The 16531-nt window shown below is 36.9% G+C and overlaps 2 protein-coding genes and 1 long non-coding RNA gene across 15 annotated transcripts; 2 read left to right on the top strand and 1 right to left on the bottom strand.

The window, feature by feature from the left end:
• Positions 1 to 309: 309 nt before the first annotated feature.
• Positions 310 to 5551, top strand: LOC130718895 (uncharacterized). Of its 8 annotated transcripts, none has more exons than XR_009012864.1 (4): positions 310 to 445; positions 3347 to 3427; positions 4589 to 4804; positions 5245 to 5551. XR_009012864.1 is itself a non-coding variant. In XM_057569526.1 (3 exons), the coding sequence occupies exons 1-3, from the start codon at positions 2461 to 2463 to the stop codon at positions 5304 to 5306; spliced, it is 357 nt and encodes a 118-aa protein (XP_057425509.1). In that variant the 5' UTR covers positions 456 to 2460; the 3' UTR covers positions 5307 to 5551. The 8 variants fall into 8 exon arrangements, 1 of the variants encoding a protein (XP_057425509.1); XR_009012861.1 differs by lacking the exon at positions 310 to 445 and adding an exon at positions 456 to 2539; XR_009012862.1 differs by lacking the exon at positions 310 to 445 and adding an exon at positions 456 to 2670.
• A 1712-nt stretch (positions 5552 to 7263) lies between these two features.
• On the top strand, positions 7264 to 9154 carry LOC130720684 (haloacid dehalogenase-like hydrolase domain-containing protein At2g33255). Its single transcript, XM_057571364.1, has 3 exons — positions 7264 to 7886; positions 7991 to 8073; positions 8873 to 9154. Exons 1-3 carry the CDS (start codon positions 7499 to 7501, stop codon positions 9062 to 9064), a joined length of 663 nt encoding a protein of 220 aa, XP_057427347.1. The 5' UTR covers positions 7264 to 7498; the 3' UTR covers positions 9065 to 9154.
• On the bottom strand, positions 8081 to 16402 carry LOC130720685 (uncharacterized). Of its 6 annotated transcripts, none has more exons than XR_009013219.1 (4): positions 12216 to 16402; positions 11443 to 11673; positions 11170 to 11260; positions 8081 to 8099 (listed from the first exon to the last, which is right to left on the bottom strand). It is a non-coding gene; the product is annotated as an uncharacterized LOC130720685 (long non-coding RNA). The 6 variants fall into 6 exon arrangements; XR_009013218.1 differs by lacking the exon at positions 8081 to 8099 and adding an exon at positions 9315 to 9333; XR_009013217.1 differs by lacking the exon at positions 8081 to 8099 and adding an exon at positions 9429 to 9841.
• Between the last annotated feature and the right edge of the window lie 129 nt (positions 16403 to 16531).

The following is a 16531-nucleotide window of genomic DNA, read 5'->3' as shown; positions in this document are numbered from 1 at the left end:
CTCACTCATTCTAAGTGTTATAGAGCACTCCTCTCTTTTTTCTATCTGGTCTAGTCAACTCTATTTTGGTACCTTTTATGGTTCAGTGCAAGTTAGCAAAGTGACTAGAGTAAAATAAAATCCTGTCGTATCTAATAGATTTATATTACTCAATGTGTTTGTTATTAATGGTCGATCTGATTGTGAAGACGAGACTTGACTTAACTGTGATTGTGTGGATATCCATTCACTGCTTGTATGTTACATTTTTATCATGGGCTTATCTCTCTTGCTCGATCAATCCCATATTAGGCTAAAGAGAATGGGGGACTAGACACTGGACCATTCTTTGAACCCAGCCATGAAGAAAAGACAGAATAAAGAGCTAGCTAGGAAGCTGAATAGAGAGCTTCAGAACTCAGATTGGCATCCTTTCAAAGTTACCATAATTGAAGGGAAAGAAAAGGTATATATGTATTTGTTAAACATCTAAGTCCCTCTGAAATTATCCTCAACTCTAGCTAGCTGTTTCTTTGCAATGCATATCATCACTGTTAATCAAATTTGGTTCATCTGCTATTTATTTTCATTTCCTCTTCATGAAGACATTGGATTTGTTGATGGCCACTGTACTTTAGGTTAAAGCCATTATGCATTCTTAACCTGTAGTCCTTTCACCTAGTGTAAGCTATATAAAGAACTTCCGTACTTGATTTTGGTCAACTCCTTGCAAAATCTTAATCAGGTTGTTTTGGTTTTTTGTGAGTATTAACTTTGAGCTTAGTTGTTTAGTTTTGATTTGTTGATTTAATTGAATGAGAACCAAAACGAGTATGCCTCCGATTCACCTCTACTAACCGGAACCTAAATTTGTATGTTAGCCATGTTCTCGCTCTTGTTCATCACTTATTGTGATTCATGAGGTGGCTCTAAAGTAGGTCATGAGAATGAAGGCTCTGAAACCATGCATCTAAGAGAAGCTCATTCATCATGCCGTCAAAATCCATCTGAAACCTATGAGAGTACAAAGTTAAGATATTAATTGAGGTGCCCACTAGGATGGACCATTAATAATTTGGTCTACCGGTGCACCATGATTTATCACCATTAGATCTTAGCATCTTGGAATATTCTTTAATCGTATGGTCAAGATTTGATGGATGAAAAAAGGGTAGAAATGTAAATGTCAAACACTTGTTCCCCACCCCTTCTCCTTGCCGGAACTGAATCACCACTGAATCCCTAAATCTCTGTCCATGAGCACTACTTCCATGAACAAACACTTCCAACATATTCTTTTGAAGACAAATCCAGAATCAAGAAAGATTAAAGAAGAGTTGAAAAGGACTATTGGCCTGTTTGCATCAGAGTAAAGTGCAAGAAAGAAGCAGATATTTTTATACTCTTGACATTTTCACAACAAGTGAACTTTAGCTTGAGATTAAAAAAAATAAGAACAAGAATCTGTCTTCCGTTTATATCAAAGATGTTTTTTCAACCACTATTTTCTATGCTCTACATTTATGGGATCCATATATACAAAAATCCCATTATACAAAGCAAAAATACAGTTCAGCAACAACAACTATAAAAAAGAAAAATAAAAAATTGACCGAAACAGAACTGATATAACCAGTCAATAACAACAACCAGCAACCTCAAAAAACAATCCTTCTACCCAGTATGCCTTGGCACACCACAAAAGGAAACAGGGAAGAATTAGATTTTGGTTCAAAACGGCGTCGGATCAGGCAACCTCCGGCGGAGAAGGGACGTTGAGGTTAAGATCCAAGAGTCACTGTGCGAGGCGGCGGCGAGTGTAAAATCAGCCACCGGGAGATCGAACCCGCACATCTCGCGGTGACCAATGCTCAGCATGGTCTTCGGACGAGCAAACGCGTTGAAGAACATCACGGGACGTGCAACCGAAAACGCAAAAGCTCCGTTGCCAGAACCAGCGTGGGCGGAAGCTCGAATCAGAGATGTAGGTGAAGAGCTCGATCTGGGCACATAGGGAGTAGGTCGTCAGAAGGATGAAGGTGAAGAGCTCGATTTGGGCACACAGGGAGACCATCGCCGGAGAGATGGGCGGCAGGGATGGGAGGGGCAGAGGGGAGAGTGGGAAGAGAAGGAGAGCAATTACAGAGCAAGTGAAGGGAACATGAAGAAGAAAAGGGTAAAAATAAGTGAAAAACCAAAATTGTCCTCTGTTCCACCGGTGGACCAAAATACAATTAGCCCACCCTAGTGGGCACACCATTAATTGACATACCAAGATTGTTGACATTCAAACCAAAGAAAGTGAGGACCACACCTATCTATACCTTATTATTTAGGTAGCCTCTTACACTGCTTTGAGTGACCATGCATTGCTGCGATAGCTGCATTTTTCTCTGCTTGTTTCTTACTGTTGGCAGGTTCACCAGTAAATATATATTCTAACGCAAGAGGCGTGGTGACACGCGTAAACATAAGAAAAACATGGAACCACTATGGGCGGAAAACTCTACTCACCAACACAGCTGCATTCATAGGAAATCAAATCCGAGATTTTGCTCAGGTTAGAACAACTCGGTGTCAGTTGATATATGCACTTGGTGGTTGCAGAATCAATTCTGAGAATCAGCTTCTGGGTCCAGAATCGGTTCTGATAATAGAGAAGCTGATTAAAACATGTTATGAATAGATGAGGTATGAGGGTACACAAAGATAAAAGTAAAACAAGGTTCCACTGCAATAAATGAATGTGAATAACCAGTCGTGTGTTTTTGGGTATCTCTATCTCAATTGTGACATATACTTGCAGTTTTCTGATTGTAGTGTCTCTAGAAAAGAGGACCTACCTCATAAATAACTATTATATACTTGGGATGAACTGTGGTCAGCTTTAATTCTGTCCAAACATTAAACAAACACCAAATAGCACCTCATGAGTCCTTCTGCAGTTCCGTTTAAGACTGCAACTCATAAAAATGGTTAAAGATGATTATTCTCGGGCTCTGTCTGTTTAATTACTGAAGCAAAGAGTTAAGCCCTCTTTTCTAGTCATATTGAGATTATAAGATTTCTTATTTACTTCTAACATTTGATTCAGTGGTTTTAAGTGCAAATTAAAACACATCACATTTTACTCTGCTGATAAATACAGTTCATTTCCCAAGGCAGATAATTTTCTGAAATTCATAGTTTACTGATAGCCCACTCAAGTATTTCCTATTGAGTAGATTTTGGGTTAATTTCACTGGCACTATTTTGTTTTCCACGATTCCCACCTTTCAGAGGGAAGCTATATTGCTATAAGATATCATTTTGCTATCATGAGCTCTAATTTTCCTGTCTCATTATGATACTATTTCCAACTTCCAAGGTTATCTACTGCTTGGATCTTTGCATGATGATGGTTAAAAAGTGGATTTTGGTGGACCTGCTCAATCTGATTAAGAAAAGGGTTGGTTTCTGTGTTGCACAGTTGCAGCATTCAAGTCTTCTCATTATCTTCGCTGTCTTCACTATTTTTTGATGTCTTTATAAGCATGACTTTTAATCCATGAACCAACTATATTTTAATTTTCTGTTTTCTGTGCATTCTTTTTAGTCCATGTTGTTTATGATGCATATGACTTGGAAGTATAGGTGTGGTTTCATTGCAGTAGTAAGTTCCAGAAAATATATGGAGTTAATGGTTGCGTTTGGTGTTGGATTGTTCCGAACAAATGTGCTTTAACCCCATCTCAGTGTGTTTGGTAGTGTATGGTCGTTGGTTTCTAATGACTTAAAATTGTTACCGATTGTTGATAAGGATTTAGATTTGAATATTGGCTTGAGGAATTATTATTGCACTCATAATTTAATAGTTTCTGTTTTTATATACCAAGCGGGATAAAACAAAATATATAATTTTGATTTGTAATCATTCTACTGTGTTTGGGTTAAGGACGTATCTCTATGGATTTAAAGGTGACTTATCGACTTATTTTAACTTATGGAAAAAATTCAATTAAGGGGAATATATCTCTATGGTGATTCACTTATTGTGTACTTATCTCTCTCTGTATTTAGTCTTCTGGAACTTCTACAACCACTTCTTTTTCCTCTGTCACATGTTCAGTTTATTGGTTAATGTAGTTTTCCTTATTCCTTTTTCCTCTTCAAAAGAACATGGAAGTGATAATAAATGCAATGGTGACATGAAATAGACTTGGTCTGCAGTGGTTGAGCTAAGCTTGATATTGCAAGATGTTAGAATTCTAGGATTCCAATTCTTATGTTTTAACTACTAAATTTAAGCCTTTGAAAGTTGGCAAGCTATAGCAATCAAGAAGAGGTATTCTTGTGGTAGAGTTATATAGCTGACCTCTTATATATTTGAACTCTTTTCTCTTCCTCCTTTTGGTTATTTTCTTTAAATGATGATGTTTCCATGAAATTAAGCTCAATTATTAAAGACCGCATTTAGAATGATGAGGACATGAGAGTTTTAGTATCTAAGCTTTCATCTCCTATTTCATCTCAACTCCTTCAACAGCATCTGAATGTATTTTTTCCTATCTTTTATTTTAATTGTTTTCTGAGCTTAGGAATGGTTAATTACTTTTCTGTTCTATTTCAGGGAACTCTTCTCAGACCTTGGTGGATTTAACTTGTGGTTCTCTTTTCACAATGAACCTTGTGCAATTGGTCTCCAAGAAGCACTTGGATATTGAAAAGGAAGAAGATGACAAGATGTATCTATTATGGAGAATGGGAGCACGAGTCTGTTTGGCTTATGTACAGAGGGAAGATGTATTGCGGTGTGGTGGCACTGGGAATGTCGATGATGGAGAAAGTGAGCCATTTTTTATCCCTTCTTTGTAAGTAGTGTAAACATGAAACCAAATCTAGGGAAAAGAGTAGCATATCATTTGTTGATGACCTTTGATTGGTGGTCTTAGCTAACATGGGATTTAATTTAGAACTTTATTTGTGGGCTTCTATTACCCATCTACTGTGTATGTGAGTGTGAAATAGAAGGCATAAGAGCATGCCATGGACATCCAAGCTGGTTTGTTTCTTGGGGGGCTTTTTCAAATTGCACATTGCACAATTACTCAACATAAATATTATAGCATATTACTGTTAAGGGGTCTTATAAATGGGGACGGAGGGAGAACTTTGTAGAGAGAAAATCAACTTATCATTTTCATTCTTATTCAGAGTATATTCTCTGTTTCATATGCTTCCTATGATGAATATTTATCACTGATTTCTATTTTTTTCTTTCAATAGGGGGATTCCAGCAGAGGTTGCACCATTTGTTCGTAAGCATGGGAAAGCTCCATGGACCTTAATGGGCACATATGGAAAAAAGACTCTCAGATACTTGCACCTGAAAAACCCAAGAAAGTAGCAAAGTTTGGATCTGGCTGCAAACAATTCTGCAGAGAACTAATTAAAGCAAATCATTACTTGTGGTTCAGGTTCACAGGTTTAGATGTTTGAGAGGTGCAATTGGATATTTCTGGGTATTGCATGATGTTTTTGGGGGTGATTATGTAATCTTTAATACATTTTGGCTTTCTCTAAATCTTTTTTGTTGGAAATATTATATGGTGTACTTCATATCGTGTCATGTTTAAATGTATGCTAAAATTATCTGCTTCTCAAAAAATCAATTTAATACTTCTAGGTGTTGATTTTTTTTGAAAAAAATAAAAGTGGTTGTTTCTTAGACATGGGCAATCCATAGGATATACATTCAGGAAAAGATCTTAGTCCCAAAATGTATAGACATTCGCTGATTGGTTACTATTCTACTGAATCCAATGTGTCACTTCATCCTCCATTCTTCTTTCTCCTCCTTCTTTCTTCTCCCATATGAAATCTCTTTTATTTCAGGACCCATTTCTCAGTTTCAAAAAAAAAAGATGCAGAGTATTTGTTCCCTCCTGAAGATGACACTTCATAAGGACCACACACATCAGAACACACTACATCAAGTCTTCCCTTGGACACCATTGGCTTATTCTCCACAAATGAATTCCTGGGTTGCTTGTTGAGCAAGCATCCCTCACAAACCTGACCAGAGGCCTTAACCAATGACAAACCTTTAACCATTCCCTCATGATGAAGTTGATATAACCCTTTGAAGTGCAAATGTCCATACCTCAAATGCCATAGCCAATCAGAACTCATACTCTTAGCTGACAAACACTGAGAACTAATAGTGTTTAGATCCACACGAAATGTCCTGTTAGCTGATAACTCTGACTGAAGAATCAATCTCCTCCTTGGATCTAACACCGACAATTTCTTCTCTCTAGTCTTCAGAGAGTAACCTTTCTCAATTAGTTGCCCTAAGCTAATCAAATTATGCTTCACACTGGGCACATACAAAACATCAGGAATAACTGCTTGCCTACCATTTCTTTTCTTCACAAGAATTTTTCCAACACCAGCAACTACAATAGTGCTATTGTCAGCAAATCTAACACTACTAGTTCTCTTCTCATCAAGGTCAACAAACCAATCTTAGTGACCTGTCATATGAGAAGAGCATCCTGAGTCCAAATACCAAGTATTTTCATCAACCCTATGAGAACTACTAGTCGAATTAACAGCTGAGTTACTCACCTCATCACTAAGAATTTTAGGATCTGTAGGAGTTTTGACATAACTAACTAGAAAAGTATCATCAGGAACAACAAATAATACCTGTTCTGAATCTGAATCATCATCTCGAGCAGAATAGGCTTGATCCTCAACACCTTGCTTGTTCCCTTTCTTCTTGTTCTTGCATTCATAGGAGTAGTGACCATATTTCTTGCAAGAGAAGCACTGAAAATTTTGCTTCTTGTTCTTCCCTTTCTTCATCTTCTCCTTATCCTGTCCTTTCTCCTTAGAATCCCACTTCTTCTTTGAGTCGCCATCTTCTTCATGATTTGAAGCTTGCCCTGACTCTTCACCCTTCCAAGATTTCGATTTGGAGGATTTTCCTTTGTGATTCCAATTTCTCTTACTGAAATTTCCACGAGCATACATGGCTTGCTCACCATCTCTCTCAGAATCCCTCAGATTCAACCTCATCTCATGTGCTTCAAGTGATCCTTGCAACTCATCAATCTTGATGCTTTCAAGATCCTTCGATTCCTCTATGGTAGTAACAATATGATCAAACTTTCTAGAACACCATTAACACACTTCAATCATCAAGTATTAATGCTAGGGTTTAGCATTAATCACAGTCAATGAGAAAGAGAGAGAAATTACACTAAACAGAAATTAATAGAATTGAATGCAAGAGAGAATGATTCTGAAATTGAGTGCCCTTTTAATGAGTGTTACAAGAGGGTTACATTTCAAAACATGATTATTATCTATTATTACATAGCTACCCCGGAATTACACTATTTATTTCCAATACTCCCTACTAATTCAGAACAGTAGCTATAGACACTATACTCACTCAGCTTCCTGCACAACACACTAAACCTTTCAGCTCTCTCTCTCTCAGAGGTTTAACAAATCAGCAAGCTGTTCTTCAATGGGACAATGGACAAGCTCCAAGTTTCCTTTCGTCACTTTGTCCCTTAAGAAATCGTGTCTCTATACTCAGATTCTTGCACAACACACTAAACCTTTCAGCTCGATGCTGTCCACGGCCACAAGGGCTTTCCTCTTCCTCTCTGCCACCTCCACACTCCCACGATACACCGCCACCACCACCAAAACGCGCCTCAGGGGCGTCGTTTTCGACATGTACCGTGCTGTCCTCGGTGACGATGAGTATCGCCGCATCAAAGCCCAGAGCCCCTCCGGTATCGACAACTTGTCTCATATCGACCGATGGCTTCAACACCAACAGCAACAGGCCTATGACACCATCGCTGATTTCAAGCGCCAAGCTCTTCTTCATCTCCAAATCATGCCTGGTATACTATGTCTATACCCTTCCTTCCCCCACCATTTTCATTGTTGTTTCGTTCTCTTCTCTTGTTCATGCGGTGCTCATTTCGATTCTCGTACTGCACTGCAGGTGCTGCTGACCTTTGTCGCCTTCGGGGATTGATTACACGCAATGTCAAGTCTGCTGTTGATATATTTCATGAACGATTTGGGGTTTGTAGTTTATCATGCTTTGCTTTCTGCAAATGTAAAACATGCTTTCTGTAATTATGACATATAGTTTGATTATTGTCACAATTTGGCAGTGAGTGTGGCATAACAGCTTATGTTGTCAAGTTTCATTGTTAACTGTTCCATTTCATTTTATTTAGGGCGTGTTTGTGTAAACAACTTAATTAAGGGCTTGAGTTATGACTATAAGTGATTATCGCACGAACACTTATTCATAAGCTAGCTTGAAAAACATATTGGAATAAGCTAAGAATAAGTTTAGCATACGCTCTTTTTCATTAGTTAATCGAACAACTTATGAAAATAAGCTCAAAACAGTTTATAGGTAGATCATAAGCTATTTTCAAGATAAGCTCAAATAAGCTCTTCCAAAGAGGGCCTTAATCCTATCCTATCTCCAACAAAAGTGAGTAAATAAATGGAGAAAACAAATTTGCAAAGTGAAGAATAGGTTGAGACTGTGGCATCAATCTGGACATTCTACCTTTTGGATGCAGACCAAAGATCACTTTTTCGAACTTATTTAGTGCATTTTCTAGTAGGTAAGCTCCAATAAGCCCACATCCAAAGGGATTAATTATTCTAAAAGGTTCATATTTCTAATTCTGATAGAGGCATAGTAAACTGAACATACACACTTCTCTTTCCATATCCCCCTGTTCTTTTTCATATTCAATGGCTCTTGGCATGATGAAGGAAATTAGTTTATTTCTTCTTTCTTTTTAAGTGTTAAACTCCTTCATTATATAATATATATTATTTGACTTTTTCATTGCTGCAGATTACATTTTCTCCGGCGTTAAGCAGGGAATTTCGTCCTTACAAACCTGATCCAGCTCCACAGTTGCATATTTGTTCTCTTTGGGAAGTTCAGCCAAATGAAGTGATAATGATCGGGGATAGCCTTAAAGATGACGTGAGTGATTCTTTTCCTGATAATGTGATTGATTCTGTGCATTTTCATGGTTTATGACTACTGGGACACTATTAGCGTTGTAACTTTGCCATTTCAAGTGCATCAGTTCTTACTATTATCTTTATATGGAAATAATGCTTGTGGTGTTCTTCTAGTATCTCTTTTCACCTCTGTTTACAAACTCAAGGTTCTAGACTAGACAAAACTTTTAAAATTTGATACCTACTAAACCATTGTACTCAATGCGGGTGGCGGCAAGCAAAAAATCTGCCATAGAAATATGGCAGATAACGTGGATTATGACAAGCCAGTGAGCATAAAAAAACCTGGATAGTACAGTAAAAAAAAAAAGAACTAGTAACTTAATGTCATGAATGAATATCTGAACCGAGATAAAACCATCAAATATAACACAATCATAGATAGAACACCATAAGTTTCATAAATTGAATAGAAAGTAAAAACCATCAAGTTCATGTTTCAACTAACATTATAACAATAAAAGATAGAAAACAAGAAAAATACAAAGTAGAAATCTAAATGTCTCCTCTTCCACCCTGACATAGTCAACTTCGTTGCCATCCTGAGGTCTATCTCTCTTCCTCTGTCTTTCCTGATCCTCAAAGTTGTCTTCAAAATCTGGTTCTTCATCATCTTCACTTCTCCTTCCGTTTGGCGGTTGAAGATGCACCTGGACCTTTCTTAGAAACCACTCAAGGACTGGTTTCTTTTCATAGTTTTCCGCATAGTATATGTTCTAGGCTCTCCAATTGTTTGTAATCTGCTGCTCTATTTGTCCTATCCTTTAGAGTGCATCAAATGCAATCATATACTCTGCAACTTTTAGGGTAAGGTTACACTAACCCTCTATGGTACATCAACTTCATTTTCTTACACATAACCCCCAAAACTATGGTAAAAAGTGTATCCTTGTATTTTCTGTCAGTGGCAATTTGCACGAGAAGCAGAATAGTAATGATTTTATTTTTGAGAAACATGTTAAGTTTAAGTGTCATGGTTTTTCATGTGCTGATTTTTCATGTTAAGATTTGTTTTCTAAATGGTTAATGATGCCACAGGGAGGGGATCCGAACCTAGCAGAAGTTAACACCGTTCCTCAACCAGGAACAACAGATGAAGCAGCTTCTAAGGCTGATGATGATGGCTCATCAGTGGTTTATGTCCACAGTGATGCAACCTATTGTAAGAAATTGAATAAAGGCTGCGCTGCTGGAATTATACGGGATAGCAGAGGAAACTTTCTGTTTGGATTCTACATTAAATTAGGAGAAAACGAATTCATACATGGGGTGGAAGCTCAAAAGCAGAGGCGATTGCCGCACGCCAAACCTAATTGCAATGCATGGAGTGGTGGAAAGAAAAAAAGAAAGGAAATTCATGTGCTGGTTTAGAAGTGAAGGCCTATACAGATTCTAAGAATTTTATGGAAGTGCTTAATGGGAGTCCAAAGGTTGTTAACAAATCACCAAGGGTTCACAGATTAAGAAGATCCGTGCAAAAGCAAAGGAATTTAAAAGCTACGAGATTACGCGTGTTTCAAGAGGTGAAAATGAGAGTGCGGATGCCTTGGCAGATTGGGGCTTCGAGCAAAATGTAAAAGAAGGAAAATGTGTTCCTTGGAAGTTCTCACCAGATGATCGGATAGGGAAAATACTAGAAAAGGAGAAAAGTCTTGAACTGTTCAAAAAAGGTTAGTGTTGAACTGTCAATGCAACACTAACCTGTTAGTACAAGAATCTGAAACAAAGCAGCATTTAAAGTTTAAACAACACTAACCTGTTTTATTGTAACTGTCCTAACTATCTACTATAGCTATTATAACTGTCCTAACTATCCACTGACAGTTATTATCATATTAGCATTTGAATTATTACTTACAACAAAATTATCTTAAATTTTCTCTCAGAATTGTTTTCCATATTTCTTTGTATTATCATGAATAGCTTTTGCATTTAATTAGAAATGGGAGTCCAGTAACAGAGAAGATGGTATGAGAGAATGATTGTTCTTATTCAATTGAAATCAGAATGAATTACACAACCTTATATAGAAGGTTTACTAATACTAACAGAATCCAAATGCACAAACTCAAGTCAACTAACGCAGTCCATAACCAAAGCTATTTGTGACAAACAGCTTACCTGGTCTATTCTTTTGCTCCTTTGCAGTAAGGACTCATACATTTTCCAACACCAATATGTTAAATGATACAAATCATGGTACACATTGAATCTGTTAAAAACATATTAGAAAGTTATTCTAGATTTGCTAAATGAAATTGCAAATTATAATAGGGAGAAAGGCTGAAATAGAGAAATACTTTTTTTAAACATCAAACGAGCCTCACAATACACTGATAAAACCAACAAACATTTTTTACTGCCATGCTCAAAAGGAGGTTAAGTTTTCTTCACCTTAGTAATTGGAGATGAATAAGTCATAATCTTCCTAGAGTAAAGGTATCCCATCAAAAGGTCTCATTCCAATCTTCTGAAATTTTGCAGCATTTCTGGCGAAGTCCATCCAATAACAATGAAATAAGTACGACTGGACGAACCATGCACTTGATAAGCTACGATCTTAAGAAGAAAGCTTCCAGAAGGACCTATATAGACAAAAGGTGACAGCCGAAGCTGTATATTTTCCTAATAGATAGAAGAACAAGATGTCACTGTGCCGAACAATATAGAGGGATCCATAACGTATTAAGCTGAATAACGTGTTTACAAAGTCCAAATTACACAAACAATTATGAACAATGACAACATGCTTGGTATCGTCCACAAATATTTAATAATAGCTAAAGCAAGTATTGATTTCAATATAATACTATTAATACATAATCGTTGATAATAAATTGGTACCATATAAAGATTGAAGACACTTATAGAAATTAATCAGGAATTGTCATTCGAAAACCACAAATTTAAACAGAATCATTATTCAACTTTCAAGTATATTCAGGGCCTCGAGTATTTATTTATGGCAAAACATTTAATCAAAGGTTAAATAACAGTTCTTTCAGGAAATTGAACCCGGAGGTTCAAGATTTAACTGTCAAGCCTAAAGATTATGTGTACTCATACTTAGTATTGCGTATATTTCTAGGTTGCCTACGACTTTTAACTGAATAATTTTGTAGTATTGAAAACCTTATCAGATACTTACGAAAATTGATAGATGATACCTCGGTGTGGAGTAGTCGGAGCAAATCTGATGATGGATCTCTGCCGTCCAGAGTCAGTAATAAGGAGAGTCGAGCGGCATGAGATAGAGAAATATCATCAGTAACCATGAAGATTTTTTAACATGTAACAACAAATAATCATAAATCTGGAGTAGTAATTGCCTCAGCATCAATAATAAGCAGCTGAATTGCAAATGGCGTAGATGGTTCACCACCGCTATAGTCCTCTTCTGCAACTTCTCCGACCGCCTCACCGTCTCAGATCCCACCTGAATGAACTAGCAACTGATGAGAAACAACACAACCAAAGGTTTATAAATAAACATCTACCTGCAACTGGAGCCACAGAGCATGGAAAGCTAGAAGCCATCAAGATATTGATTGTATCAAATCAAACAACCTGTAAAGCAGAATCCAAAGCAAGATTTCTGAGCTAGGGTGTGGCTAAAAAGGGTGAATGCAGCTGGTTCCATGGATTTGAAATTTACACACAAATACAGAAAGAATCCAGAACAGATGATCTTTGAGGCACCTATCAAGCCTAATCCATCGATAATCCAGATGATTGATGCGAAGGCCTAGCGGTTCTACGCCATAGGCGAACCAGAGCAAAGGGGAAGATGCACACACAACATCATCAGTGAGAGGTGTTCCAGCTTGCAGCTGGATAGCTGGATCAGGGCTATGGTATCAGGCCTTGAAGAATAGGGGTTCTGGACAACAAAATGCTCTTGATGAACTGTAAACTAAAAATCCTAACGAACAGTAAATGCAAAACTCTATTAGTAAGTTATAGATTAGCATTTGAATTATTACTTACAACAAAAGTATCTTAAATTTTCTCTCATAACTGCTTTCGGCTTTCCATATTTCTTGGTATTATCATGGCTTTTGCATTTGATTAGAACTGGGAGTCCAGTATTACTATAAATAAGGTTTGGAAGCTTTTTATTTTTTATCATACCATAAAAAATGTAGTTACAATACAAACTCTTTCTCTTTCCCCCCTCCCCCCCCCCCCCTTATCTGAACACCCTATAAAGAATACATGCTGATGCACCTGGAATGTTGCTTCATTATGTACAATGTCCCAGGCCACCGGATGACTGATGTATTCTTGTAATGGCATTGCAATTTGAAAAATCTTCCATGTCATAAGGATCATTGTTCTCAATGATATTTATTTCCCTACTATACATGCATCTCTCTGTCCACTAAGTCGTATGTCAATCATACACATATCACATGGAAATACAGACAAACATTTAAACAGTAAAGGTCAATTAGGAGAACCAGTACTTGGTAACATATTAGCCAATAGAAAGGCAATATGAAGTAAAGAATTCACTTTTTTTGCAACATCTTTTACTAATATTCTCATCTTCAACGACAAATCAAGGGCTAATAATATTCTCATAGAAAGCAAAGTTATGAGGTTGAACCAGAGAAAGTAAATGGAGAAACTTTGAGATGAAACTGGTTTTCATTCAATAAATCAATTCTGTTACAAGGTGAGCTTATACAGAGTCTATTCGCACACTATGCCTGAGAAAACAGCTCACACGACAGCTCAGCAGAAACTGTTACAACCTCCAACTAACACCCTAACAGTGAGTTAACAAGCTAACTAACCTCTAACTGACTTTCTTATTTTAGAAGCTAACTACTTACTAGTTATCAGATACATAAATAGCTTTACAGCCCCCTCAAGCTGAGCCTGATATATATTGATCATGTTCAGCTTGGCCACAAGATAATGGAAGTGTGTAGAAGGGACTTAGTAAAGAGATCTTCTGTTTGATCCTGGCTTGTCGGTGGTAATAATAACACCAAACCATTGAGTTTTCTCCCTCACTATATGACAGTCAATATCCAAATTCTTGGTTCTTTCATGAAACACGACGTTAGCAGCAATATGAATTAAGAAGTGCACTCTTGTTGTCACAATAAAGGACTGATTTCTTAGAACAGTGAATCTGCAAATCATGTACCAACTAAGAGAGCCATTGCAGCTCACAAGTAGCACTTGCCAGTGCCCTACTGTGACTTGCTTCTTTGCACGCCAGCTCACAAGGGATTTGCCTAAAAAGAAGCAATAGCCACCGATCGATTTTCTAGTATCTTTGCATCCACCACAGTCAGCATATGAAAATCCGATAAGCTGAACAGTTGAATCACGAGGAAAGAAAATCCCTTTTCTGGACTCCCTTTTAAGTACTTCAAGACCCGTTGAGCTGCTTGATAATGAGTTGTAGTTGGGCAAGATATGTACTGACTTAATTGCTGAACAGGAAATTGTATAACTAGCCTAGTGTTTGTCAAGTACAACAGCTTCCCAATCAATCGTCTATACTGAGCTGCATCATGATATGAGAGTTGTTGTCTTCTTGAGTTAATCTTACACTCGAATCACTAGGTGTAGAAGCAGGTTTGCTGCCAAGAACCCCTGCCTCAAACTTTGATACTGTATCATACAAGTATCTCCATTAAAAATCAATTTTCCATGAACTTGTGATGCCAATTTAGTGACTGAGACTAAAGTGAAGCTAAATTTAGGAATGTACAAAACATCTTTCAGGAAAATAAACTCAGTTAATTGTAGGGTTCCTGAGAAAATGACAGTAGCAATATTGCCATTAGGCAACTTGACTCCAATAGGTTTAATGGCTTTTTGCTTAGTCAACCAAGATAAACAACCACATATATGATCAGTTGCTCCTGTGTCTAGGACTCTAGAATCCATGACCCTAGTGAAGTGTGTGAAGAGGTAGGAGAAATACAAAGAATACCGTCTTTGTTGTCTGAATGAGAAGAATGCTTCCTCTCAACAATGACCTGATTGATTAACCTTTGGTTCTGGCTGAGACTGTAACCTTGTTTGCTGAAGTTGCTCCTAAGAGCCAGAAATTCCTCTGCAGTAAAAGTCTCAGAGGGTGTGTTTGATTGCAGTTTTTAGTTTTCTGTTTTCAAAACTGTTTTTGAAAACTATTTTTTCAAGAAGAAAACTGTTTAAATAAGGTGTTTTCAAACAGTTGAAAAATGTTAATTTGAAAACTAAAACAGAAATTGAAAACATCTTTTAGCTGTTCTTGTTTTTTAGTTTTAAGAATTGAAAATGAGAACTTTTTTCAAAAACAGTTTTTGAAACAAGTAATCAAAAAGAGCAATCAAACCCTTAAAGTTTGTTATGCTTTAAATGCAAACAGAAAACAGTTTTCAAAAAGAGCAATCAAACACTTAAAAGTTCTATAAAAAACTCTGTAACAGTGAGTGAATTTTGCTTAAATGCATATAAGTCTTGTTGCAATTCTGCAACACGAACCAGATCTCCATGACAGAATCGTTCCACAATACTCTATGTGTTGTGAGCTTGTTATGCTTTAGATGCAAACAGAAAACAAGGAGAATGTGGAAATCTGTCATAATAATAATTTGGTTGAGGGAAAATAATATAAAGGCAGCTAAGAATACAGAATAGTACATCATTTTCAGTTTTTAATTCCAATTTTCAGCTTCAATTAAAAAAAAAACCTTTTTTTTGTATTAGCATTTGAACCTTGAACTGAAATGAAGACATTGGCTTTGATATCTAGAAAGAATTTCACGATACTTGAGATGCTGATTCCTTTTGGGTCTGGAACACAAGAAACACAACAGGATTAAAATTGAGAATAATTGAGAAGGGCAGTGGGTGATGATGGGAAGCAAATATATTGAAGACAGTGTTTTTTGGATGAGGGGAGTGGAATTGGAGGGATTTGAAGCATGTGATGCTTGACATAGTGATTCCTTTTGGATCTAATCTGGAAGAGCAACACCACAGGATTATAAAATGAATCAAGTAAAATAAAGATTGAGAAACTTAAACAAGTATTGTTATTCTGACTGAAGATATGATTATTCCTTTTGGATCTGATCTGAAAAGAACAGCAACAAGTTTTGTTATTCTGTTGGATCTGAAGCAGAAAGACATATGATAATTGAAAGGTAAATAGAATAGATAATTGAAAGACATACACAATTATACCGAAAGAAAGACATACATGAATATGGATAGACGGCTGCCGGAGAAAATGAACAAGTAACAAGGGCCGGCTGGGAGAAACAGGGGAGGGGAGCTTGTTGGTAGTTGTACCTTAATTTAACCGTTTCAATTTTCACGTGTAACTAGTGCATGTATCTATATCATCCTATCCTATGATTTTTTTATAGGCGGTTGTTGGTAAATTAATTTTCCTAAAATTCAAAATTAAAAAATAGTTCTCCTCAAGGTTCTAACTACATACCTTTTAACCCTTCATCCCACCAATACTTAT

The sequence above is a fragment of the Lotus japonicus genome, chromosome 5 (genome assembly GCF_012489685.1).
Source record: "Lotus japonicus ecotype B-129 chromosome 5, LjGifu_v1.2".
In the NCBI taxonomy this organism is placed as follows: domain Eukaryota; kingdom Viridiplantae; phylum Streptophyta; class Magnoliopsida; order Fabales; family Fabaceae; genus Lotus; species Lotus japonicus.
Note: the sequence above shows the minus strand (reverse complement) of the source record. Positions and strands in the feature narration are given on the sequence as shown.

Bases quoted from the DNA above. Each gene is read 5' to 3' on its own strand.
- LOC130718895 (XM_057569526.1), top strand. From the start codon at position 2,461: ATGGAACCACTATGGGCGGAAAACTCTACTCACCAACACAGCTGCATT. The intron at 2,540-4,588 runs GTTAGAACAACT...GTTCTATTTCAG, and splicing joins AAATCCGAGATTTTGCTCAG to GGAACTCTTCTCAGACCTTG. The intron at 4,805-5,244 runs GTGAGCCATTTT...TTCTTTCAATAG, and splicing joins GAATGTCGATGATGGAGAAA to GGGGATTCCAGCAGAGGTTG.
- LOC130720684 (XM_057571364.1), top strand. From the start codon at position 7,499: ATGGGACAATGGACAAGCTCCAAGTTTCCTTTCGTCACTTTGTCCCTT. The intron at 7,887-7,990 runs GTATACTATGTC...ACTGCACTGCAG, and splicing joins TCATCTCCAAATCATGCCTG to GTGCTGCTGACCTTTGTCGC. The intron at 8,074-8,872 runs GTTTGTAGTTTA...TCATTGCTGCAG, and splicing joins TATTTCATGAACGATTTGGG to ATTACATTTTCTCCGGCGTT.